At 40.4% G+C, this 25,840-nt stretch overlaps 1 protein-coding gene across 3 annotated transcripts in view; it reads left to right on the plus strand.

Moving 5' to 3' along the window:
• The first annotated feature begins 697 nt into the window (after positions 1 to 697).
• LOC146145347 (zinc finger protein GLI2-like) overlaps positions 698 to 25,840 on the plus strand; it is a 45,094-nt gene continuing 19,951 nt past the window's right edge. For 2 of the 3 annotated variants that reach the window (XM_083389539.1, XM_083389540.1), the window contains exons 1-6: positions 698 to 1,028; positions 1,568 to 1,716; positions 20,920 to 21,021; positions 21,510 to 21,647; positions 23,373 to 23,486; positions 25,744 to 25,837. In XM_083389539.1, the coding sequence (XP_083245665.1) occupies positions 769 to 1,028; positions 1,568 to 1,716; positions 20,920 to 21,021; positions 21,510 to 21,647; positions 23,373 to 23,486; positions 25,744 to 25,837 (857 nt within the window). In that variant the 5' untranslated portion in view covers positions 698 to 768. Of the gene's footprint in view, positions 1,029 to 1,567; positions 1,717 to 11,549; positions 11,725 to 20,919; positions 21,022 to 21,509; positions 21,648 to 23,372; positions 23,487 to 25,743; positions 25,838 to 25,840 lie in introns of those variants that run through there. The other variant, XM_083389541.1, reaches the window with a different exon arrangement.

The raw sequence follows: 25,840 nt of genomic DNA on the forward strand, positions 1-25,840 counted from the left end.
TCCTATATGCGCGCAGCAAAATCGCGAGAAGTGCCAAACAGGCTGCGCACAAGTTACAACAGCTACGCTTTCCAAAAAAATGTGGTCTGGCAATTGTCAGGCTTTAGCGGGCCATCTTTTATACCTGCTAAATTCCTGGGATCGCTACGATCCCGTGGCTTTTACTTATCCGGCTGGCAAAGGCCTCTTCCCGATAATCTCCGATGAGCCATCGTGACTCATACTTATCGCGCCGATAACGTTGTCCTACAGTTGTGCGCAACAAACGGCATGGCATTTAGGTAAAACTTATTATCCAAACTAATACAGCACGAGATAAATATAAAATGATTGTTTGTCAAAGTTTTTACGCTATCATTAGGTCTCTAGACTGACCAGCCAGCTAATTAATGACCATCTGGCCATTTATATTGAACTTCGATTAGGTAGCCTATACAATTTGCCATGAAGTCGTTTAAAACTTCAAACAGTCGTATAACCCGTCAAACGACGACCAGACTGTTTTTATTTGCAAGTAACTATTAACGCTATTTATTTGTAACGTGCCAGGTGACATTATTTTGTAAAAAAAGATTCAAGTTGTTTCTCGTTAAAAATGTTATACAGGATTTGCAAAATTCAAACTACCGATAAATTTACTGCGCGAATGCCTAATTGGCATGTTATTAATTATTGTGTTTCCATTTTGTTAGGTCTTTTGCATGCGCTTCTAGGTATAACTCCAATTTAGGTCTGTGCGTTTGTGATGATACAGGCCTGGGTAATGACATGGAAAACCGCCCGGCCGCCTATGCACTACATCAAAGCCACCTAACCAGCAACAACAAAGGCAACTTGCGCGATAACCAGGTTTCAGTCAGCAGCGAATACGACATCGGGAAAAGCACATTCATTCCGCCGGAAAACGACGTCGAAAAGCCGGCGCGAAATATTTCGAACGCCGATTGCGTCGCCCCTGCCAGCGAGTCACGTGACGACGAGGATTTAGTGACGTCGACAACCAGCCACGAGGAGGATTATTTTTCCAAGTAGGTTTTGTCCAATGCACCTTTTCAAGACGAACTTTTTCGATTGTGCTATGTTTTTGATACATTTTGCACCCATATATAAAAAGCGTTTGTTTATTTAAAGATTTTGGTTCAACCGCTTATGACTTTTAAAAATCGACAACAAAATTAGAGACAACGTTTTTTTAAAGTTTAGAAACCGTTTATGAATCGTAAAAAATTATAAGTTTTTGGTGAATTAGTCAGGATATTTCATTTCGCAATGTAAGAGCTAAAGTTAAACTAACAGTTTGGGAGGCATTTGTGTTTTTGACGCATTTTATGCAAGGAGACTAGGTTAAAGCTTTTTGAATATAATGTAGTCTGTCGAGTAACCAGCATACATTTTTTTAACCTCGTTTTGTTTTAAATTGTTATAAATTGGTTAAATTATATTACCTCGTTTTACGTGTTATTTTGTTTAACGCCGAATTAATATTTTTTTAAGGGGTTTTATATTTTTTTTATTTTTAAAACGTTCTTATCGATTTTACCTACTGAATCTATATGGCATTTTGAAGCTCTTCCAATTCGGATACCAACCCTGACGTAAGCAGTGCCACGTCATCACGGCGTCACCCGCCCGCCTTCTTGCGTCACCAGTTGCGACTGACCAGTCGCGCAACGTCACACACAGAGACGGCTGCCGCAACCAGCACGACGTCATTTGGTAGGTCATTGTTTATGTAAACGAAAATAAACCTCAGCAGAGAGGAGGTACGTAAACGTCTCATAAACACAGTTCAGACCTGAAAAATGTTGCAGTTTTTATTTTTTAAGGCAAAAGTTAAAGCTAACCAGCCTTCAATGTACAGTCCTTGTGTCTCTGGTCTGCAGTGGTGCAGCATCTGTCAAAATGAGCCAAAAGTGTGTACAGAATTATCCAAGATGGTAGAAATGCTTAACACACATTTTTTAATTAAAAAACATCAAGTAGTGTCAGCCGACAATCTCAGTTTGAAATTAACTTAAAAAACTTTTCGTATCATGTTTTATTTAAACTGCCTTTTTTGATAATATAAAATAATTGTAAGGTTTATGTTTTGACTTTTGGCGTCTGACCAGCAAAAGTTCAGACAGCTCGACATACTGACTTACCCTTATAAATGTAAAGGGTTTAAGAAAAGTTGTGTTGAAACACGTTAGTACTCTTGTTTTTAAATTGAAAAAAGTTATTTAAAAAAACTGAAATAAAAAATGCTTTGCTTTACTTAATAATAATTATTCAGTGACGGAATCCAAGTATGTATCCGATAGGCAATCATAAGAGGAAATGTGTCAAAAAAGGAAGGGAATTACCGGCCGCTTTGGCACCTGGCGATACGTATGATGGTCAGTGGTGTGATGCAACTAACCTCTCAGAAACCGCACAAAGTTTCCCTGGCGGTCAGCCAAATCGCTACCACGCCTCTTTTTTTAAAAGGCGACTGTTAATTTTGCGCTTGAAACTTAAAGCCGAGCCCGTGGCTCACTTGTAACGCAAACTGAAATTACGCGTATTGCGGTTCTCAAATCGTCACGTTCAATTCTCCGTCTGAGGCTTATTTTGCGTCGATTAAGGAGATTAGAGAACTTCGCGCTTTGTTCTGTCATCCAAATGTCATATATTATTACCGTAACACTGAGAAATACTTTCCTTTAAATAAGCGGTTCCCGGCCCGGGGATCACAAGAGGTTATCCTGGGTTGGCCGAGTACTATGTGTTAAAGTAACATTTCACAGGAAAAAATAAACGATAATAAAGAATACAAAAAGCACCGACCAGTCTAACATTTTGTGTACATTTAATTAAACACTGGGTTTAAATTTAAATTTTCAACCTTGGAAGACGCATTGGTTGGTTATTTAGAGTCCTTTAGATCAGTTTTTCGTTAGAAAATTCCACTTGCGGGATACATGGCCGTCAAATGCCGACCTCTAATTACACAGCAAAATCCACGTCGCGTGTTTGAAAAATGCGCGACTGTTGCGTCACAATGAAAATCACAATTCGGATTGATCCGACGGCTCCTCGACGTATGCTGTTTAGATTGGCCGCTTAATACAGCTAACGATCTCTCGTCTATCATTCGCCAACGAAGAAGTAAGGCGGCGCGTCGGCGGGCAAGCCACAATCCTGTTTTCACCGTAAACCGGCTCCAGGTGCTGTTTGGTTACGTCCCGAGGTATTACCTGGTCTTAAGTCCCGCACCCGGGTCGAGCTTGTTGTTTGTGTCCCTAAGACGAACATAGAAGGTGACCAAGACCAAATTCCTCGCGCAAGATGCGAAACCCCAAACGTGCTGTGAAACGGTGCCGCGTTGTTATCGCAGGGACACTATTGTCACTAGGGTTTGATTAAACGGTGGGGAAGGCGGGCAGCCGAATATGTTAAAATGGGTAAAGTGCTACCCCATGTCCTATCGGTCAACCGTGGTTTGGAAGATACGCGATTGTTTTTTTTTAATGAAAGAGTTTAAACATTTCGGTTGTTTGTGTTCTAGGAAAGGTACTATTACATCACACTGGAAACTGCTGAAGAGAAACTAGAATGAGTTTGTTTGTTGTAAATTTTTACATAGTCTTAATTGGAAAGTTGAATTCCCTCATTAACTGTCAACGTGCTGTAAAAATAATTAATTTTAAAGACACCATTTATTACCAATTGAGTACTTAAAATACTAATGGCGTTTTTATCTGCGCTTTATACTCTGGCGAAGATCGAATAAACAAATCCTTAAAAATCCTATTGGTCTGCTTTTTATAAGTTATCCGCCTTTAACGCCCCCAACCCCCCTCCCCCCAAATAAAACCCTCCCTGGTTTTATTTCATTTTCTGCCAAGTAGACCAAAGTTTGTGTATATACAGCGTTTACAGACAGGTCCGTTAATGTGACCTTAAACATAACCAGCCGCTTGGACGAAACCGCCTCTTGCAACAAACAAGTACGCAGCTGCGCTGTGCAGCTAATTTCACGCTTCTATTTCGGTACCGCCGTCTCATTTACGATGTTTTGTTTCGCTCGTCGACGTTATGCTCACGCTGCCAACTGGGGCATTTTTCGTTATCCGGTTTGTCTTCGTTGCAAAGCATCACGAAGTGGATCCAAATATGTTTGTCATATCATAAGCTACGGGTAGGCATAGAGAGTAAACTTGAATTGATCCTCTTCGATCGTTATTTTTTATTAAAGATATGGATTTTCAAAAGATAACCAAACGTAAATTGCAAATTGCTCAAGGTTTGGCGTTTAAGCAACAGTTACTGTTCTTACACATTCGTTAACGTTTGTATTTCGTATTGTCAAAAGTGTGAAAATTGGTGGATATTGCTGTACTTTTTGTGCTGCATATTGGAGGCACTACACTTCAGATGTTGCTCAGCGCTCACAACTCGTTTCTGTCGAAAAAAATAAAATGGCCTGTTCTACGGGGCACCACGGCGCCACCTAGCGAGACAAAACTCGGGAGAACTTTCTTTTTTAATATTTCGTTGTTTATGCGCGTTTTGGGTTTGGCGGATTAAGGCCATTGTTGTTCCGATATCGCACGAATACATGTCGTAAATCTGATTCTAATTCGATGAGCGCTATTGTTGTCCAAGCCACGAGCACACACGCCAAGTGTTGAATTAATGTTGCTTGTGCTGATCCCCGGCAAATCACCGAAGACGCAACGACGCCAAAATTAATTCGGGCGTGTTTACCTATAATGGGCTCAAATAAATTCGTTTACTAGACCAAAGTATTATATTTGTCCAAATTAGACTTTTTCCTGTGTGAGGCTTTTAAATATACTTTTTCTGTGAAATATTTCTGGTGTATTCAGTTCGGCAAATATTGAAGGCATCCCAAGCCAGTATAGTATGTACAGTTTTAAAAATAAGTCATTCTGAACTCTAAGTCTTGTCTTTGGAAAATATCTCATGTCAAGTTAATATGAGTTAATATCTAAGAATTTTTTTGGTTTTATACGACACCAAAAACGTATAGCGAGCAAACGTGTAGAATATTCCGTACAATAGCCACAGACCACTAAAATTTAACGAACATAGCAAGAAGTCCACTTCGAATATTGGTCTGAGTGATTTAGGTTAAAAAAAGAAGAGGTTTTTTTTCTACAGCACACCGCTTGTAATTTTTTTGTAATTTTAGAACTTTTATCGTCGCCGTTATGTGTTCTGTTGGAGGGCAAGATTTTGTTGCGGAAACACATACCAAGCTTATTTTTTTCTACTAACAAAAATTGTGCCAACCGAATTTTCAATTTTTAAAGTTTAGCCAAGTCAAGTCGTTTACACATAATTAAAAGACTTTGAGACAAGGGTAAGTGCAACACGCGTGACCGGCAATACCAAGTAAAAAACAACTGCAGCCGGTCTACGTTTTATGGAATCTGTCGAGTCCACTGCGTCACATCGGTCGGAGCTTCCATGCGTTAAATCCGCGAAGATTTTTCGGTTAATGCGCGAAACCTTGATTCGGCCTGCTCCCTAATTGCCCGCCGCCGGTTAGCTGAAATAACGCGAGGCACGGGATGGGTTGTTTCCAGGCACAACAGCAAGTTCGAGTTTTTTTCGCTGACTTTCGAACGTTTAGAATTGCGGATCTTCGCTGAACTGGAAAAACGACTGGAGTGATGGGCGCTACAGTCGAAATGGCGGCGGCAGTCAGTAAGATAATAGTCGTCCTAAAATTGCCAAAGCTGACCGAAAAGTGATCTTTATTCGTAAGACAATATGGCAGAAAAGGTTAAAATAAATCAAGCAATGCGTAGTTTTGGAATTATTATATAGATTTTCAGTCAACACTAATTTTGAGCAGACAGGCGTATTCAAGTACTTTCTTCGAAACTAATATTTTCTGCACATATAGTTGGTTTATAGTTTTGTGTCGCTGCAGAAAGATGTAATTGCAGTAAGGTTGTGGCGTTACTTATTTTTCTGCAAGTTTTTCAAGATGAACTCTAAAAGATTATATTGAAAACAAATAGATAACAAACAGATTTGAATTTTTTTATGAGCAAATATTATTCTTAATAGTTAATATTCCTTCTGCAAATGGTTTATGTTAGGTTCAGACAAGCATTAGACGTTTATTGTGAGCGTTGACCCCCGAAGTAGTTTATCAACTGTTCCGTTTCACAGGTCTCGAAACGATTTGGAAACTCGATGGGATTGTAAAATCTATTTATAAACCCAGGCAACACCGCGTATTGAATTTAAATGCACTCGGTCCTACAATTACTGAAGACCGCTCTAAACAACGAGATAGTGTAATGAGCCCGAATAGACGCATTCCTCCCCGCAAACTCCCCCGTGAAACAACGCCTGAACTTCGCCTGACCCCTAATTACCCCGAGGCGCCAACGAAAATCTCCTTATACCCCCTCCCCAGCGTCTTACCCGCGCATGACGTACCCCTATCACTCGCCGCTCGAAGAAAACAGGTGAAACGGCCGGCTTCCACCGGTCGCGCTGTGATGTCACAATCATGATTGAATGCTGTTGTGTACGTTCGAAAATCGCCGCCCACCCACGTCGCACCACAGCACCACAGCACCAGCAGAGCTGCCGCCGCCGCCGCCTCGCCTTGAGCCCAACCACACTGTATCACTTCTTGCCATTTATGTGGAAATTTTCGCCGTGCCTGAACGAACAGACTGGGCTAGTGTCGTTTGAGGCGGTTTGCGTTTGTCGTGCTTTACCAGGCTGTGCCGTAGAAAGAGAAACACGAAGTCGTTTACGACGAAAAGGCGTCGGGAGAAGGCCAGATGTTTTTCGCCGACACTTTTTAACGAAAATAAATGGCCTCAAGGAACAGAGAGCATTAACCAATGGCAAAGTATCCAGGATTTGGCTTAACTTTGCCGCGACAGACAGCTCGGCATAAAGCAGGCGTTTTTTGATTGATGCGCCTAGATTGTTCCAGATTGTGGCAGGTATATTTTAAGGATTTCTTTTTGGCAGTTTTATTTTTAGGACTCAGCAGTACAGGCAGGCATAAAATCTAATCTGCAACAGCGTTTGTGGTAAAAACTGCCCAGTGTTTTTCGGATTTGTTTGTTAGCAACACGTTATGTCACATAAAGCGGAATGGGATTCCAAAAAGCTTATTCATATATATTAGTAGTAATATCGCGGGCCGCTGTTTTGTTTGCTATTATGTCAACCTAGCCAACACCTTGGAAAAATAAGGAGGTGTTTTGCATATTGGAATGTGATACAACCGGATCAAACGTTTCAACGAATCCAATGCGCCTATAAATCTAAGCCTATAGCAGAGCGCACGGCGCAGGCCAATTTTGCGAGTTTAGCTGACGTTTCCGACAAGCAAAGCAGTTGTACAGCTGGCTTCACAATCCCAAAGCCTCACAGGAATTGGCCAAGTCGCACCACAAGTCTTAACCGAGATCTCTACGTGCGGCTTTTAGTCCTGCGGCGCGACCCGACGGCACGATTTGGCCGAAGAAAATGGCTTAGGCCGTAGCCGGTAAACAGAGCCAGCAGTTAATCCTATTACGATGCTGGCCCTTTGCAGCCGGCCGCTTAGAAATCGTAATTGCGCACTGACAGCAAGCTTTTTAGTACGCCGAGTTAATGCGAATTGTTGTCGTGAGCTTGTCGACCCAGGCACAGTTACCCGTTGTTTGCAGCTGCCCGGTTTTCGCTTGTACTCATAACGCTCGTTTGTTTGTTGGTTCGGGAAAGGCCAAGTGCACTTTGCCGTTCAAAGAAGGATTTTGGAAAGATTTTACGGTTTACCGTGTAACACTGTTATATACAGTTAGTACATTTAAATAAATCAGAAGTCACCGTTTTGGCGTCATTGCTTTACGCTGTTCCACACTATTTGCTCCAGGGGGTTTTAAGCGTATTAAATCTTCCTTGAAATGTAAAAGGACTCCACCAAAACAAACTGAGTTAAAGGCAAACTCATATTCAACCAGAACTCGTACACACTATACAAGCTGTCAAATGATTCATATTTTCTAAAAATCTAAGAGATAGAGTTCCACTTGCTAATATAAATATTAACAGGTAATAGGATAAATTCAAAACAAACCTTTTGCAGACGACTTATAACTTCCTTGTTAGCCAAACTTAAAAAAAAGATATTTAGACGAACATTCCGCGCAAGATTGTGCCGGATAATTTTAAATTGAGTTTAAATGTTATTGTTACGATTACATAAGAAGGAGCATTTTCGAGAAATAAGGTCGCTTTGCCTTACACTATGACTGTATGACCTCAATGAGTGGCTTTGGTTACTTAATGAACGGTAACTGGTACTATCCCGTTTAAAGTTATATTAGCGTGCTTGTTAAGTATTTTCGGGTGATGTTTCAATACGAAGACATTTCCCCCCATGGTATCCATTAGGCTCAGCATCTGCTTTGACAAACTTGTTTTTTCGCTTTGCATAATATGGCCATGGCTAGCCAATAAGGGTGAACCGTCAGAAATGGATGATAGCTTGCGGGCAGGACGGATATTCCGGGTGTGCTGTTATATATACACGAGATAGTTTTATCATATTATGAGAGAAGGGTTAATTAAAATCCGGAGATAGATGCTAGGGGTGAACAAAACTAAAAAAGTTTAAGAAGCACTGAGTTAGCCTACGTGAAAATGCTATGTAAAAGACGGATTGTGGAAAGCGGCGACACCCCGATTTACATGCATTTGCTGTGCCCTGTGGTCAACCGAGTTCCCGAGTTTCTACGCAATCGCCTGACTCATGCGCAATTAGATACGGCGGGGGCCGTCGGCGGAACGATTCACGCGTTTTATCTCGTTAATTTCCTGTGGCGCAACGATTCCGCCATGTCTACTGGTGTTTTCTTCTCACAAACTGACTCTCGGCCGCTTGTCCCTCGCCTAACCCCGCCCGAAACTTGGAAAATGTGTCTAAACTGCTCTCGGCGACTGCGCGAACTAGATCTGGGAGTTATTTGCCCGAAATTGCTCGTTCGCTAAAAGTCCCGTTGAGATTTTAACGCCGTGCTTTGACTCGGTTTTGCTGGGAGTTAGGTGTGAATCTGTCGTCCGAATGCCTGTCAGAGCTGGCAGATTGAAGAAAAGCAGCATTTAGCTTGGTTTGTTGCCTTGAACTTTTAAACCCTGTACACGCGGAAGTTGAAAAAGCCAACTGGGATTCGTTTACGGCTTGCTTTTATGACTGTTGCCTTTGTCATGTAAGTTCTCGTAAAAATGAATGTCAGCCTATTTCAAATCGGAAGGGTTAGTTTTTATGTTATTTAAAAAAAATCAGTATAGCATAATTATTTAATATTGTTTTGTATAGTATAACATCAGACTAGGCAAAATAAATATATAACATTCGCAGATGTCTAAAGAAATGTATAAGTATCCGAAAACGCGATGATGGCACAACTTTTTTACAAATTGCTTCTTGTTGTAAAAAAACGTAGCCCTAATATCTTGCGTGATTTAAGTTTTTATGTCAGTTTTGAATTACCGCAGCACTAAAAGTGGCAGTAAACATTTGATACTTTTTCTTTTATCCTGAAATAAATATAAAAACATCATAATTGACCAGACTAGTCACTAAATTTCGCCAGACTTGGAAGTACTTAATTTTATAAAGGTTTCATTAGAGTAATTTTGCTAATAGGCCCAACCGAAGATACATTTTCTGCAGCAGTGTGTAAAACCGCAATTAGGCCGAAAGTATGCGCTGGCTAATTTTGACGAAATTTTAATTAGACCGCCTCGGCAATCAGCCAGTAGAACGATGCTGCTTTGTGGAACGGGTTGACGAAATCAGTGGTGCAGCTGTTCAGAAGTAAACCCGGAATTCTTGTTGGCGTTTACTGTTTTGCTGCAAGATGCCAGAAGTTGCGAGCGGAATTTTGCCTTTAGGGCTCATACCGTCTTGCCTCAGCGCTCTCGACAATTATAACGAGCAAATATCGAGGTTTAGCGTTGCTTGTGAGTTCCTAGCTGTCAGCCTACTTTTGTAAGCCCCTCTGTTTTAAGACTTTAGGTGGCCGGTTGTCCTAAAATCGATGAAAAATTGGCACGTGAAATTTATTTCACGGACAAACCATGCACTATGTTTTTCATAATCAGAAGCAAGCGAAGTTTACAGGGAACCAGCATCCTATTTATCAAGATCACAACGTGATGAGTCTCATTGTTAAGCGGTGCAGCTTGTTTTGATTGTAGAGTGTTTGCGGTTCGATCTTGGAGAACACGATCGCGCCGGAATGACCCATAACACGTTGTTGTACTTGTTAAATCTGTGGCATGCGCTCATTTCAGTCCTTTATACAATCGCTGTCAAAAAAACGCTTAAATACAAAATACCGTTCGGATGCCGATCCGACTAGAACTAAAGTGGATATTTAGGCGGCGGCAAAGCAAGATATTCAAGGCAAAGCTGGATGACTTTATGAGTTGTTTTGATGCACAACTTAGGCAAAATACAACATTAAATATTTATATATTATTAGTTTTAAACAGCCTGTTATTTAGGGGAAATACATTTAAGGATTTGAAGTTTCAGCTATCTCGGTCAGTTGGCTATTTTAGCAGTCGGTGTTACATAGGATGTTTGCTTCATTACCTAAAAGAAAGAAATCGGATTAAAACGCGCGGCCTACCGCATCTTTATCGGGCTATTTCGTCTTTCGCCCGTTTTCTCTGCCCAAATTTTCCTCCTCCTGTTTTTAGAAGAGTAAGCTAATTTGCCGCTTTCGGGATCAAACCGCAAGACGCAAATATTGTCGCGCCTTGCCCGGCCCATATCCGGCCCGAATTTCGACACAGTGGCCGCGCGGAGATGATTAGCCTGTTGTGGCATACACAAGCAAAAGCGCGACGGCCTAGCGGACTAACGAACGCTCGCATACCGTCGACTTAATCCGATTGAACAAGCCTCGGCTGTCCAGCTTTTTAGCAGGCGTTTTCAGGTGACCGGTAATTTTGAGGAAAGGTCGCCTTGTTGCTGTTGACCCGAAGTTTGTAATCTCTTGTTGAAGTTGAGCGGGCAGTAAAAAGGGATTTGTGTGCTGATAACACCTTGGTAACGAAGGGGTGTGGTTTTGTGGCGGATTTTTGTCGTGTTGTTGCTAAGGAAGAATGAGATTCCTAAAATAATAAACAGCCAAAGGGTACGAGAAAGCGAAAAACAACTCGAAGTGTTATATTAAAAACTATTTAGAAATTCTTTAAAAAGAAGCGATTTGCTGACTTGCGTGCTTTTTTATTCCAAGCTGTTTGAAACCATATTGCAATAGGTCGATATTTGGTTTTAATATATAAATACAGTTGTTGGGTGTATTGCCGCTTCTGCTTGTAAATTTTGAACAAATGCATTCACACTGACTTGACTTACAGAGTTATGCTTACAAAAAAACAAGTTTTGTCGTTGTTTTCGTAAATTTCTTTTTATGTACACGGTACACAGGATCATAGGAAGTAGTAAACGAAACAAACTTGTGCTCTGCGGACATTGGAAATTATAACTTATACAGGATAACAGCAAAACAAGCTTTACTTTAATCAATTCCCTTTTTGGGAGTCGCACTTTGAAAGACGCGTGGTTTGTTCGAAATGGACAAACGAGAAGAACACAAAGGTTCTATGACGTCATAATGCGTCCCTCGGATGGCGGAACCGAAGAGCTGACAGATTTAATTTGGGAGTTACGCTGCGATGCCGCCGGCCTGTCAGGTGACAAGTGACAACTTAAACTTAACATAGTTTTGTGGCTCGTTGTCGAGAACCAGAGTTTTGAAGAGGCACACTTAGCGCAATCACTGACCAATTACTAAGAGATTTAAACTTGGAAATTCCCTCATTTTCGGATTTTTTAGGGCTACGATTGTATTTTGATCTTATTTATTTTCCTAAATTACTTTTTAGATAAACAATAACATCAAATCTTTTCCAAGAAATTAGTATATATAGGCTTTTAATAAACTTAAACTTTTATTCGCAGTTAACTTTACAAAAAATGTACTATTTGCTATTGTACAATTAAAAGTTGTTTCCATCTTACTTTGTAAAATACTTTAGGTGTATTTTTGTTAAACACAAAGTTAAGTGGAACGTGATGTTCAAATTAACATAAATAACGTAATAGAGTTCGAATTCATAACAGCTGATGGAATAGAGTTTCGAATTCAAAACAGGGATGTAGGGGATTGAGATAAGATGCTATCTGCTAACCTACCTTTTGCAAGGCGTTTGCACAGGCCATGCCAGATAACTGTTTTTCGCTATCTTTGAAATTTGCACATGCGATCAGAAATTCTGACACAATTGTTGAAAGGTTGTACTTGAACACTTCAGAGATATATGGCATTTTGAATAATTAAGCCATTTTATATGCAAGTTTTTTTAGTTACATAGAAATGTTACCAATGAAATCTAGCAAGTGAAATTCATTTTGGCAGTTAATACGCCTTTTTATTTCGCTTTGGAATATATGATTAACGTTCATTGCAAACTAATCATTCAAATAGGGATATAAAGTAATATTTTTAGCAAGATATCATACACCAGCTAACAGTGACATACTCTTAAGAAATCAGTTTGGTATCCGTGCTGACCCAATGAAGGCGTTTTAGCTTTAGGGAAGCATTTATACCTTAGTTTGTCGATAACTTTATTCACCAAACATCGCTTTTAAAAATAGTGCTTTTAAGTTTTAATGTTGCATTATCAGACAAACCTGGATTCTTAAGGCGGTTTTCCGCTGCGTAGTGTGTTTTTTTATTTGAGATTTGAAACCAACATACCTTGCTTGGATCAGAAAGAGTCGAAACCAAACGTTGGAATCGAATTGAATAAGGAAAAGTTTTGGTGAATCTGTTTTCATTGCTTGGCGCACCCTGTCACAGATTATGATAAACCGCAATGAGATATCTGCATTGTAACGGCGACAAGAAATAAATTTCCGCAGACGAGTGATTAGATTTTCCAACTTATCGCTTCTCTGATTTTGTTAGATGTCAAGGCCACCCGTATTTGAAAAAAACCTAGAGCGCCGCCTCATTATTTTTTGTTTTGTTAATTCTAAAACATATTGTATTTTTTTCTGTTAAAATAATAACGTTAATTAATAAAAAACAGCACATTAGTAACACAATAGCCGTTAATGGCCTTTACAGCGTTTGAACAGTTGAGTGGCTAAATTTACATTTTTGGTATTCAGCCGTGAAAGGTATCACTTTTTTATTATTTCCTTTATAAATTTCTAACAAAGACCAATTTACCTACCATTTACGAATCGAGGCTCTTAGTGCAATTAGGTGCCTTGTTATTACTTAACGTTTTATACACGACTATGCGCGTGAAAATTATACAAGGGTAAAATTAATTCAGGTCAGCCAGTTTCAGTCACAAGGCATCTGATATGTCAATTTATAAAACCGCCCACTCTCTTGATCGTTGACTTATTGCACCAAGTAGCTGTCGCGCAGTTCGCGTACGCCCAGGCAAAACGCTTAACGGTGCAGGTTAAATGTACTTGATTCGCCCGAGGCACCCGTGGTGTTTCGCGATGGCCGAAAAGCGCTTTTTTGTGGCGCACAATGCGGTCGCGTTTCTTCGTCAAGTCCGTCTTCGCGAAGTTTCGGCCGGGTCCGACCTGTTGTTATGAGCCGCGAAAACAAAGTAGCCCTCTCTTAACGACCGAGCGATTACATTGCGCCGTCGATGCGCTTAAAAAGTTGGAATTCATTAATGGCGATTTGCTCGCGACAAATCCGAAGGGATTGTTGAAAACTAACTACCAGCAGTTGATGTGTAGTCGGGTCGTCGTTTGTTCGTGCCAAGTTATTCATTGACATTTTTTTGTTGACCACGCGGTTTCAAAAAACAATCTTGTTAAATAGTTTAAACCATGCACACGTACTTATGTTGTACTTATGTTGTATGCATTGCTTGGAAGGAGGGGAAAGTAGAATTAGCTGTGTTCTTCGTTAAACAACGGATTGGCGTACTACAGTCGGTTTACCAGACAATTCGTAATGCAGGGCAACATGTTTTTTTTTTAAGTTCCCATTAGTTAATAACAAAAACAAATTAGGCCAGCGAACCTAAAACGACTTGCTACATTGAAAGGCTGAATCTCGAACCGTACCTTTTAGTAAAAAAAATGTTCAGTATTCTTATTTAGGAAACGTGAGTTGGATTTAGGGCGCCTAAAATAACAATTAACAAATTTCGTAGTAAATCACCCTATAAGCACCACAGCACTCAAATAGAAATTGTGCATGAAAACAGAACATTTTTCAGTAGAATACCCCAAAAAACATAATTAAGACATCGTCTTAATTTGAACTTAATTCGATCTAATCAAAAGTTGAGAATTGTTCGAATTTGGTGTGAAATTGGCTCTTAAGGCTTGACTTAAAAATTATGAAAAATTATTAGTTTACCAGGACAACACTAGAAGGTGCTTCATTGTTGTAACATAAGCCAACAAAAAAACAAATTTTAGCAATATCAGCAGCAGCAGCAGCAGCAGCAGCACTATACTTTGTCGCGTGCTGTTCTTCATTCAGCCGTCGCACCTCGCCGCACAGCCCCCTTAGAGCGCAGCAAAGCGATTCGGAGAAAAACACCCGTGGCCGGGGCCCGCAATCGCGCATGAACCCACAGCCCCAGGCCCCATTGGGCATTGATCTCCGAAGCGGCGTGACGCGATTTGTGGGGGCCGCCCTAAGCCCGGAGCGATTGTGTGTCGGCCTTGGCGAATTCGACACTGGCGGCGATGATAATTTATTTCTTCGCCGATCGGCTCTTGGCTTAGTTAAGCTAGGTCGATGATCCGGCGTCTTCGGCAAGTTTACAGCCGGAAAGCGATTGTCAGTGTGCGTTGTGCGCGTTCGGTGTAACCTGTGGGAAAGTATAACGGGCGCCTGTTGTTTAATGGCGGGGAGGAGCCGTTGTCGATTGTTCCCCGCTACCGTGTGAATAATTCATGACGTGCTCGCTTCTTTTTCTATTGCCGGCTTGCTACTTAAATTAACCTCCGAATTTCTTGCCGACGGTGCTCTGTTTTTGGTTACTTTATTCTACGTTAAAAAATGCGCAGGAGAGTGCTACGGTTAGTTTACTTGATTCAAAAATTGAAAAAAAATTTACTTCGAAAATATAAATTTGGAATGAGTGCTTACAAATGGCCTAACTGAGGTCGTTTAATTAATAACCCTGATGAGATCAGCTGGTATCTGCTGATGAAACGTCGGATTATATTTCGTTTACACCAGAAGAGCGATTTCTATTTATTAGAGGTCGTTTCGTTTTTTGTAAATACAGCGTAAACTGGCCTTCGACTATGCTCGGCTCGCACATTTCCCTTCGGTTTTCCTCTGGCTTATCTCCGTCCCCGGGCGACCGCCTGGAATCTCCTTTCCCCCCTTTCGTTCACCCATCAACGGCCTGGCTTGTTTGCTTCGTGAGCCGTCGCAGGCTGGGCAGATGCGGCTGACCCCGCTGACCAATTGGCCATTTGGTGGTCAGCGCCCTTTCGTCACGTCACATAAATGCTGGGAGGCCTGTAACCAGACCCGAGTGCCGTTCTGGGCGGCTCCTTCCCGTCGCTTTTCGAGTCGCCATGCCGATAAGGCGATCGCCAAGCGCGCTTTCGAGCGTTGACAGCGCCGCGATTGATTGGTGTGCTGATGTCGATGCTTACTATTGCTTTCTTGCTCGCTGCGTGCCGGACATACTGCGCCCGTTGCCGCTTTTCGCGAGAGCTTCGTCTATTTCTAGTCGGAAACTAGTGAATGGCAAAGTTTAAATGACGAAATCGCGCGTCTTACAGGAGAAGTGGGGAAGAAGCATTACCTTGCTTTCGTTTCTTTGCAAAATGATAAATTTAACAGTTCGATTTTGTTATGCAAGCGTTGAGTAGGCTAATAGTTGTATTGGAAAATATTGAGAAATTATTATTATAAAAATACGCGTACTATATTAATGCTTCGCAACGCATTTATCTTTTGAATTACTCTTTTTAACCCTTAATCTTTTTTCAAAACCAACACACTGCATTTAAATTAAATTTAACCCACCAGTTTGTGCAAGGCTTCCTACACAACAACTTCATCCCTTCTTGTCGGTTACAGCTACTTACGCAGAAAACACACGAGCGCAACAACGCACATGCACACACACACACACACACACACACAAACGCACGCACACATACACACACACACACACACACACACACACACACAACACACACACACACACACGCACAAACGCCCCCCCCCCAACCTTAGCGGAATCGCTCATCATGAGAAAATTGCTCGGGGACCTGTCAGCGCTTGCGAGTTGTAATTTGATCAAGCGTGTCCCGCTCCGAGTGCCGACCAGAGTTTGTCGACTTCCCTCGTTTTCCTCGCCGCCGTTCGCGCTTTGATTCCGACGACTGACTCACTTCGGGTCCAGGGTGCTGAGCGCGCTGCAAGCCTCACTCGTGTGTGTGTCGGTTAGTCCTGGCAAATTCGCTCGCATCCGCAAATTAGACATGAACATTCCTCCGCTCGCCGGCCCGAACGCTTGCCAACTTCTGTTGTTCGCCCAGCTCTAACGTCCCTTGACGATCTCTTGGCGGTTGTTGTTGACTAACGCTTTCCTGAACCTCAACTTAGCCACGTTTCGGGTGGGAGATAATAACTCGAATAGGACGGAAACACAAGCCGCATCAGTAGCTCAATAGCGCAATCTTGTTTTTTCGTCAAAGATAAAATGCCATTCTAGAGTATCCGGTTTTGTGTTCAAAACGGAAAAATGCTATTTGATTGCGATAAGAGCTAATAAATGCACCAATTAATAACCGCCCTAAACGATTATCAGTTTTCTGCAACAGTGGCTTTTACTGGGTCCATGTCTGTTATTTCCGCAAACTTCGTTAAACCCAAAAACTGTGCCATGTGTTACGTCTTGTTGTAAACCTACGGAGGTATGGGTTTGCTACCTACTCTGGTAGTTTTGATTGGTCTTGATCTCATACTGTAGCTGGCAGACGCCTGTTTGGCTATTTCACACGCTGTGACGGTTTACGCTACACGTTAACCATTTGTTCTTGAACCATGGGTAACTGTACCAAATGTCTAATTTGATATATTTCAGGCTGTAATTTCATTTACAGCTTAAGATGCTGCTACTGGAAAAAGTATATGTTAAAATTGTTTTAAATTTCAGAGGAGTCTTTCACGCAAATTTTCTATTGTTTTATTATAAAGTGATGTTTATAGGTAAAATGAGGGTGATTAAAATCTGTGACGCCCGTAAGTGCTGCACTTACCCCGAAATACAAATTTGTCTTTACAACGATTTAATTAACTATGCGTTATCGATGAAAAGCGATAAGCGATACGGCCCAGCTAAATCCGTAGCACCAATTAAGTACCTTAGCCCCGATATCCGTTGAGCTGCGTCGCCGATGGTTTTCTGGGTCGTGAAGAAAACGCATTTCGCCCCCGCGGGTTAAGTGTCCTGGGGCGAACCCGACACCTTATTGCGGCTATAGCATTTCCTCCAAGAAAACCAAACTTTGCGAGTTTACATTGCTCCCTTTGCCCTCGCATTCAGACATAAAGTTGTTCAAGGCGAAATAGGTTTAAAACGACAATTCCCTTTTAGAATGGGAATACAAATTTGGCTTGGCGAAGAAAATCAATTTTCATGTACTACAATCTACAATACACGAGCCATTATGTTGAGTATATTTCATAAAATGTGAAGTTTAATAAAGGATACGAAAATCCTACTCGGTTTTAATCACACAACTACTTGGCCATTGAATTTAGGTAACCTCATGTAGCTTATTTGTTTGCCAAATTTGCTGACTTACTTAGTAAAGCTTTTTAGGAGTATTTTTTTTAAATCGGTCATTTTTAGTCGAACTAAAATACAGCATTCATGTTGCCCGGCAAATGAATTCTGTGCCTTGCTCTCCTACCACAGAGTAGCAATAAGTAACACACAATTAGACCCCACATTGACGTCTTAAATGTATTTTTAAACAGAGTTGAAATGCGCTGTAATCGTTTGATTGCAGGCAGAATAGCCGATAATGATTGTTTTGCTTGACATGCTGTCTTGATTCGGCCCCAGTTCTACTAGTTCAACGCCTTTCGAAATTTCCGGTCCAGCGAACACAAACCTTTTAGTATATCGTGTAGTACAGCGGTGGAATAGAAACCTATTGTTGGGTGCCAACCTACAATGTGAGCTGCATGAATTTGCCGAGTTTTAAGCTACAAATATATACAAGTGGTACATATGCGACGTAAGGATGTTTGGCCTAGTTTTACTATTAAAAAGTGCAGATTTTAAGAAAATCGCCAATAATGCAGAAATCAACTCAAAGGAGTATTTATACATTTACGTCTAATATGTAAAACGCTGTATACTTTTTCACAATATTGTGTTGTGGGTCACAATGGAGAGTCAAGCGGGCTCTAGGTTCAGCACCCCTTGTATAGTTATATAGCCAAAACAAACATAGGCTCGGCGCTGCCAGGTAAAATAACTGGCGAAAGGTCAGGAGCCATTGCGGCCGAAAACAGGCCTTGGTGCAATTACGCATTAGTTTCGGATTGCATTTTTAAACCGATTTGTTGACATAGGCCTTTTGCAACCCGAGTCTGCGCGAGCCTATCTTGGAAACAAGGCTCCCCTTTGAGATTTTTTCCAACGAGCGTTTTGTCGACGCACTTCTTTTTAAAGCCAGAGGTTACCAAGCAATTATCTTTGGCGTTTGTTAGATTAACCCCATTTTTTTCGAAACGGCGCCGTGTTAAGCTTTGCACGCATTACTGATGACAAACAAGCTTTTTTTGCGTATTTATTTCGCGAAACAAAAAATCCACACTTTTACTTGAAATACAACAATTCGGTTTGAATCCATGGCTTCCTTCAGACTTTCCTGACATCACTGTTCTCAAGGATAAATTCCAGAACCCAGATAAAATATTTCCTTAACCACCCTTAGCAATTTTAAAATTATCCCATATGTAATCAGAAAGTAATACATGCAACGTCACGCTGACGTGGCGCATTTTATAGCCCTTAATCTTCTGAGAGGCAACAGGCATTTGCTTTACGAAATTCGCACCAAGTCGAATTTCAACCATCCATTTTTTTATTACGCTGAAACAACAAACGGAAAATGGACGAGCATATAAAATAGCACCTATCAAAAAGCGACAGGTTGGGCTAAAGTCCAGCCCACTCTACTTTATGAATTGCGAGATTTTAAAGCACAGATATACTCCGATTGTTTATAGCCTTGATCATAGAAATAAACTTAAAAAGCGTCGGTAATATGTTGCATACAAGTTACAACGGTATATAACGAATCGCGCACTTAACGGTAAGCAATTGAACAAATGATTGTCAACACCAGTTCCAAACAGGGTCGTTTTGCAAGGAAATTAAAAGTTTGTAAATTTCTTTCCAATAGATTTTAATATATGATGACAATTATAAAATATATGCGATAAAGTTTTAGGGGCATTTCGACAGAAAACACATTGGTCGGAGTCAGTTTTTGCAAAGGAATGTAATGTTTCGTTTGTTACAATCGCACGTAGGTTAAGTTTTAGAATTTCATCATCCAGCCTGCGAAATACCCACGCCTTCTTTGGTGCGCCTCACTGGGCCGGACACCTCTGGAGTATGTTTACAAGGTTGGCACGCACTATCGAGGTAGTTTACGTAAGCGCGCCGCCCCCGCTGAATAGAAAGCCAACGACCATCCCTTGAAAGTCGCTAAGAGGTTTTGTCCTTGCATTTCTGTGCGTTCTGGCAAGACCGCTTTTTTTGAGAGACGAGGCCGTCGGGTTACGGGCGATTAGCGGTACCCCCTTGTCATAGATATCTGTCACTGGTCTTACGGTTGAAGGGAGGGTCATTTGAAACCGTTGCCCTTTCTGGAATTTATCTTAGGCGTTTGTTCGATCAACTCGGCGAGTGGCACATTTAATGGTGTGCCACTTTATCTTTCTTAGAAATTATTGATTTTTTAAAGGCATTTTTAAATATTTTATAACCTAAATTCAAAATTGGCGTTGAACTGATAAGTTACATTACGAAGCTGTCTTTTAGTCGTGAGAGAATATTTTCTGAAGTGGAATTTTTTCCAGTATAATGCTTATGACATAAACAATATATATATGCGAATTGCGAATGAACTAGACGCATCTGTGACTAAAGGCAATTAACTCTAGGACCAACTGTGTTTTTCTAACCCCAAAAAACATTCGCAATCTCAAGCGTACCCCATTTATCAAACCCGAGACCCACTTGCCCCAGTCCGTCAGCCCCTCCCGTGTCGACACCAACCCCAGTGGGACTGCGGGGTAAACTCGCCAAACATGGACATCAACCCCTAATCCGCGCGTGCTACGGGCACCCCAAAGTCAAGGGTCATTGAAGCCGGAATTCATAACAAGGCACTCCTAGGCGACGACAGGCAAACAATGATATTAGTTTTTAGGTTATAGTTGCCGAACATGCAATTGCCAGCTATAAAACGCCTAAAGGCATTTGGTCGTGGTGTTTGTGCCTGATTTTGTATGGCTTCATTTTGGTTGGTTGAGACGCTTGCTCAAGTACTAAATAGGGAAGGCGGAATTTTTCCTATTGTTTATAGCAAAAAATGATTTTGTTCTCGTTTTAACCAATGCTGAACTAAGCACTACATCAGACCTGGGCAAACTAACATTAAATTGTAAGCCAACAGATGCACCACTTTTGAAATAAATTTAGCTATAAAGAAATAAATGGTAAATTTTACCTTCCAAAAGTAAATTTTACCTTCCAAACGCACAATAGCACTCTGGAACACTTGCTTTTGTTGTTAACGTCTTTTGTATTTAAATTATAATATTTTACTTACAGAAAATGACGAAGATCAAGCTCAACAGCAGAAATGTGTCGGTAGTGGGCGCCGCGGAGCAATAGCGAACGATCTGAGGCCACCTAGTGTCGGTACTCCTCTAGGTGTGTAACGCTTCTAATTCGTTACGTCCCACTAACTGTATTTCAAACTCTAATTAGCAGATTAAACAAGTGTTAGGAAAACAATGGTACTCTAATGGCTTTTTAATATTACAACTGCTTTGAACGTTATGGCTTTGTTGTTTAGAAAGTATCAGTGGTTCGAATGTGATAGTGACTACTGATTGACAAGGAGCGTCAATTAATCGAAACTCCTAAGAGCGTCCTCTAAAAGACAATACGAAGTCGTACTGAGAAATTCTGACCCATTAATAATTCAATTGCATAATAAAACCATCTTAGGACTGAATTTTACGAATACAGCACATATAAAGAGTGCGTAATAAATATTATGTTTATATATTTATGTTTTACCTCAAAAAATGCGGCCAGCAACACACACGCCTAGAACTTAACCAAATGTCGCATAAATTGGTTAACGGCCACCGTAAAAAGTCAGCTATTTTTTCCTAATTCATCTGAATTAGCAGTTAAAATATCGGAGGAAGAACAACAACAACAACAACAACAACAGCAACAACAACAGAATAAAGAGCAGGCAACTTCGACAACTAGGGGGAATTCCCTTGATCAGGATGGACATGGACATAGCGAACAAGCTTTAAAGGGTAAAAAAATCATCATTTAGCTGCTTGTACTGTTTCACATAGCGTTTTCTAGCACTACCGTCACCAAATACAGTGTCGCCTTTGTTACACAGGACTTGCCCGTTAAAATCACCCATATATTATAACGCAAGAGCGTGTAAACATTACGACTAACTACTGTTTATTTAGTATGGAACAACACAAATTAGCTGTAATAAGATGTTGGTCACTTTTGTTGTCATAAAAGTGTTTGATCAAAGTTTAGTTTATAATACTGTCTAGCCTACGATTGTCCTCAAAATTGCTCCAGTATTTTTATCTACAAATTTCGAAGTTTATTTAATACTCATGGCAAACATTTTATAATAATATTTTAAACTAAAAAATAGTATTTTATATATATGTTTTCTATGACTTTCTTCATACTTTAATAAGCATTATCACACCACACATAATGGAAAAGAATACGCGTTCGATTGACGGCAAATAGGTTTCGTTCTAACCGCAGACTTTTAATGAACACGTCTAATACACGCGGACAGCAAAAAATCGGATTATCCGCATTCTTGTTCTTCTTAGTGGAAACCAATTGCTTGTCGCAATTCTGTTACACCCTGTTTTGTTAAATCTCTACGTTTAATCCGACGTTTCTCCATAAAGTCTCTGATCTTGAAATCGTGTTTGTGTGGCACATAGTTCAAAAAGGCTGATCTCTGATTGCTGACAAACATTTGTAGGCTTAACAGACATATAAGAATTACAAAGCAGTGAAATATTAGATCGGCAGCATAATAAGGAGCTAATTGAGATAGGCAAAAATGCCCAGGCAATAATGTATAGTAGCCTGAGCTTTCGTTAGTCGGTGAACTATAGCGAAGCGTATTAGAAACTTAAACTTTTCTCTGTCTTGTACTTAAAATTCTCCTTTTTATCTTCAATTTTGTTGTTTTTGTAAAATGTTACAATACTTAATTATACTCACGCTTGCTGTTAAAACTTACACGCTGAAACAATCATAAACATCAAACATTATTTCGGACAACAACCCGCCTCATTAATTATATTTTGCGCAGGATGTTCTTTGAATTACAAGGAAATATTTTCAAGTCACTTGTTGCTGCGAACTACCGTCTATAACAATATAGCTGCTATCTTAACTTGCAAGCTCTTTCGTATTCTGTTCAACTTTTAAACCTGTTATAGCTTCAAGGAAACAAAGAATCCCAACCCAATATTAATAATAGTTGAATGTGTCTTTTCTTTTACATAAAGCAACTTCCGAGGGGCTAGATCACAGATGTTATTAAACACATATGTTTGTGTTTATCTTTCATTGATTGATACGGACTGATGATCCCCCAGTGTGAAGTTGTTTGTACTAACAAAATGTGCAAGTATTGGCGCATGGTTGTTTCTCGACTCGCTCCTCTCTGAGCCTGCATAGCTCAGTTGGTAGAGCGACGGTCCCGGCTTGACCGGAGGTCGTGAGTTCGAACCTCACTGCAGGCCAGTTGTTTTTCTGGCTTGCTCTGCTTGCATCATAGATCGACAGATTCGGCGAGTCTGCGATGGCTTTTCGGTGTACTATTGATACGGAAGCCGTAATCGTTGGTCATAAAGCAGCTTCCGAGGGGCTAGATCAGAGATGTTATTAAACACATATGTTTGTGTGTGTCTTTCATTGTCTTTCTTTTAGTATTTAATCATGAGTGAATTAAGTTGGAAACTATATAATTGCTTGTGCAGGTGTGAGACGTCGTGACTCGAGCGGATCCGAATCCACAAAATCGCAGCAGCAACAAAATTTGGCTGCAGTTCAACAGAGCTTTCACCAGTTCGGCCATTCGGTGAACGGATTAGGTAGGTTTTATTCGAGGAACCCCGAACCTGTTTTTTACATAATACATAATTACATTAACTTCCAAAATACAGTTTATATAGCTATAGCGTTGAATAATTTGGGTTTATGTTGAACATGAGACTCTGTAGTGAAAATATGGGACCTACTATCTATCACTGTTGAGAAAAATTGTTTTTATGTTTTATAGAAAAAAACGTCATACACCAAACCTTTTGTGTTATAATTTCTTAATTCTAAAATATAGTAACTACATTGTTCTGTAGGCACGTTATACCTTCTATTTTGCCCCCAAATTAAAGAAGCCTAATAAAAAATGCATCTCCCAAAGAACATAGCGGTCAACCGGTTAAGAAATCCGCTAAACACAGAAATGTCTATAAAAATGTGCTTTTTTGGCTTATTACCATTAATTATCCGTAAAATTCTGTGACGTGTTTTTTACATTTTTGTTAAAACAAGGTCAGCGTCTTTAGCTTGCTTTTATTCCCGGTATGATGCTGACCTTTGGTAAAACAGTTTAGGCTCTGCCACAGCAATATCAAGTGAACGGGACCGACTGTTATATTTAACCTAAATGGCAATGTGTCTATCAAAATCAAACTCCCTAAATCGCGGGGAATGAAATCCACAGGCTAATTACCTCATGCGGTAGGAGTTATTTGGCTATTCAGAACTATGGTTGGACAATAGCAAGGATTTTACTTTGAAACTACTGATAGTCGACTGACTATGTTTATTTATTCTAGTTTGGAATCCCCTCCTTCCAGAAATGCAAGCCTTAAACCAGTGTTGTAAACATGTGAAATGAAAAGTCCCAGTCAAGTCATTTGCAAAAAACTTAAGGCGGTCAATTCATAATTAGATCAAGTCAATTTCAAGTCAAGTCCTTGTCATAAAAATTAAACGTTAATTATTAAAATTGATAAACTAGTCCGATTATGAGCAGCAACTCGCAACATATAGCAAGCAAATTGTTTTATGTGCAAAACTTTAGATAAATAGCCCAATTTTTTTGATTGAAATATGCTTAATGAAAACACTTTATTTCAGCACAAGTCATTTGTGTGAAAGAATTAAGTCAAGTCAAATTATTTATCTAAATCAACTTAAGTCAACTCAAGTCATTGACGTAAGTCATTACAGAACTGCCCTTAACCACACAAATTATTTAACAGCTTTTATTAATTGAAAGCTATACCAGCTGCCATGAGCCGACAGAACCGTTACCGACAAAAACGTTCCCACAGCCCGGTAATTTTCGCGCCAATCGCCAAATCTGGCCAATAAGCGTGCTCCCGAACTCCGATAGAATGGCCACTTAGCCTCGCAGCGGGCGACCGGCTTTAATCTTGACGCATCAAAGCCAAATCCGAATTGCCACCCAAACCTTTATCCGATTCCCCATTGCTTATCGCGGCTTGCTTCCGTCTTACGTTGGCCTCCTTCTCTGGCCCATTGGCTTGGCGAGCGTTCTCCCAGGCCTTCACAGCGCCTTCTAATTTGTGTCAGATCGAAAAAAACGCAGAAAAATCTGGAAAATACCCACTAATTTAGCCTTTCCCGTCTCTTGGCTTTCCAAGTTTTAATCATGCGGTTTACAGTCTTTGGCGCGGCCGTCTTATGATGCTTCATTCTGCATGTGTGTGTGTCAGTGGAACGTGGCTATGTTAACTATAGCCTGGTAAGATAGTGATTATTTTAATACTTCTCACTTGTCAAACTCATCACATTATCTTTTTTTTAAATGTGAAGAGTAAACTACGGCATTTGGAAAAAGAGAATGCGAGAATAACCCATGCCGCTGTTTAAAATCACTTAATTTGCCCTTGCAGAAGACGTCATCTCTCCGAAAAATCGTAAATTTCTGCCTAAAACTTGAACTACGTTCGTGAATTGTTATCTTAGATTTCCTTGAAAAACTGAATTGAATAGAACGTGAACTGTTTTAATTACCCTAAAGCAGGAAAATTCCAACTTGTAATAGCTTGTCTAGCTTTTTTTAAATGGTGCATTGTATAGCATGATGGGAATGCAAAGTTGTTAAAATCTATAGGTTCCGTTACCAAAACAGTCAATGCAATAAAGTGATATTACCCTGACTTCCAAATAATGCAAACTTTAAGCAGTACATTATAAATAGGTAAATATATCGATTAAAGTTTATCGGTTGGAGCTCAATCCATATCAAAGGTTCTACTTGTTTTTATCAAAATTCCTGATCAGAATAAACAGTAAGGTACTATTTATATTTTGCAGCTGCACAAACGGGATTTCCCTCACACTTGCCGGTGGATCCCCAAATGCGCGACGGCCGGTTTCCGTTCGACACACGGCAAATGCACATGCATACGTG

The sequence above is a fragment of the Ascidiella aspersa genome, chromosome 5 (genome assembly GCF_963924565.1).
Source record: "Ascidiella aspersa chromosome 5, kaAscAspe10.2, whole genome shotgun sequence".
Classification (NCBI taxonomy): domain Eukaryota; kingdom Metazoa; phylum Chordata; class Ascidiacea; order Phlebobranchia; family Ascidiidae; genus Ascidiella; species Ascidiella aspersa.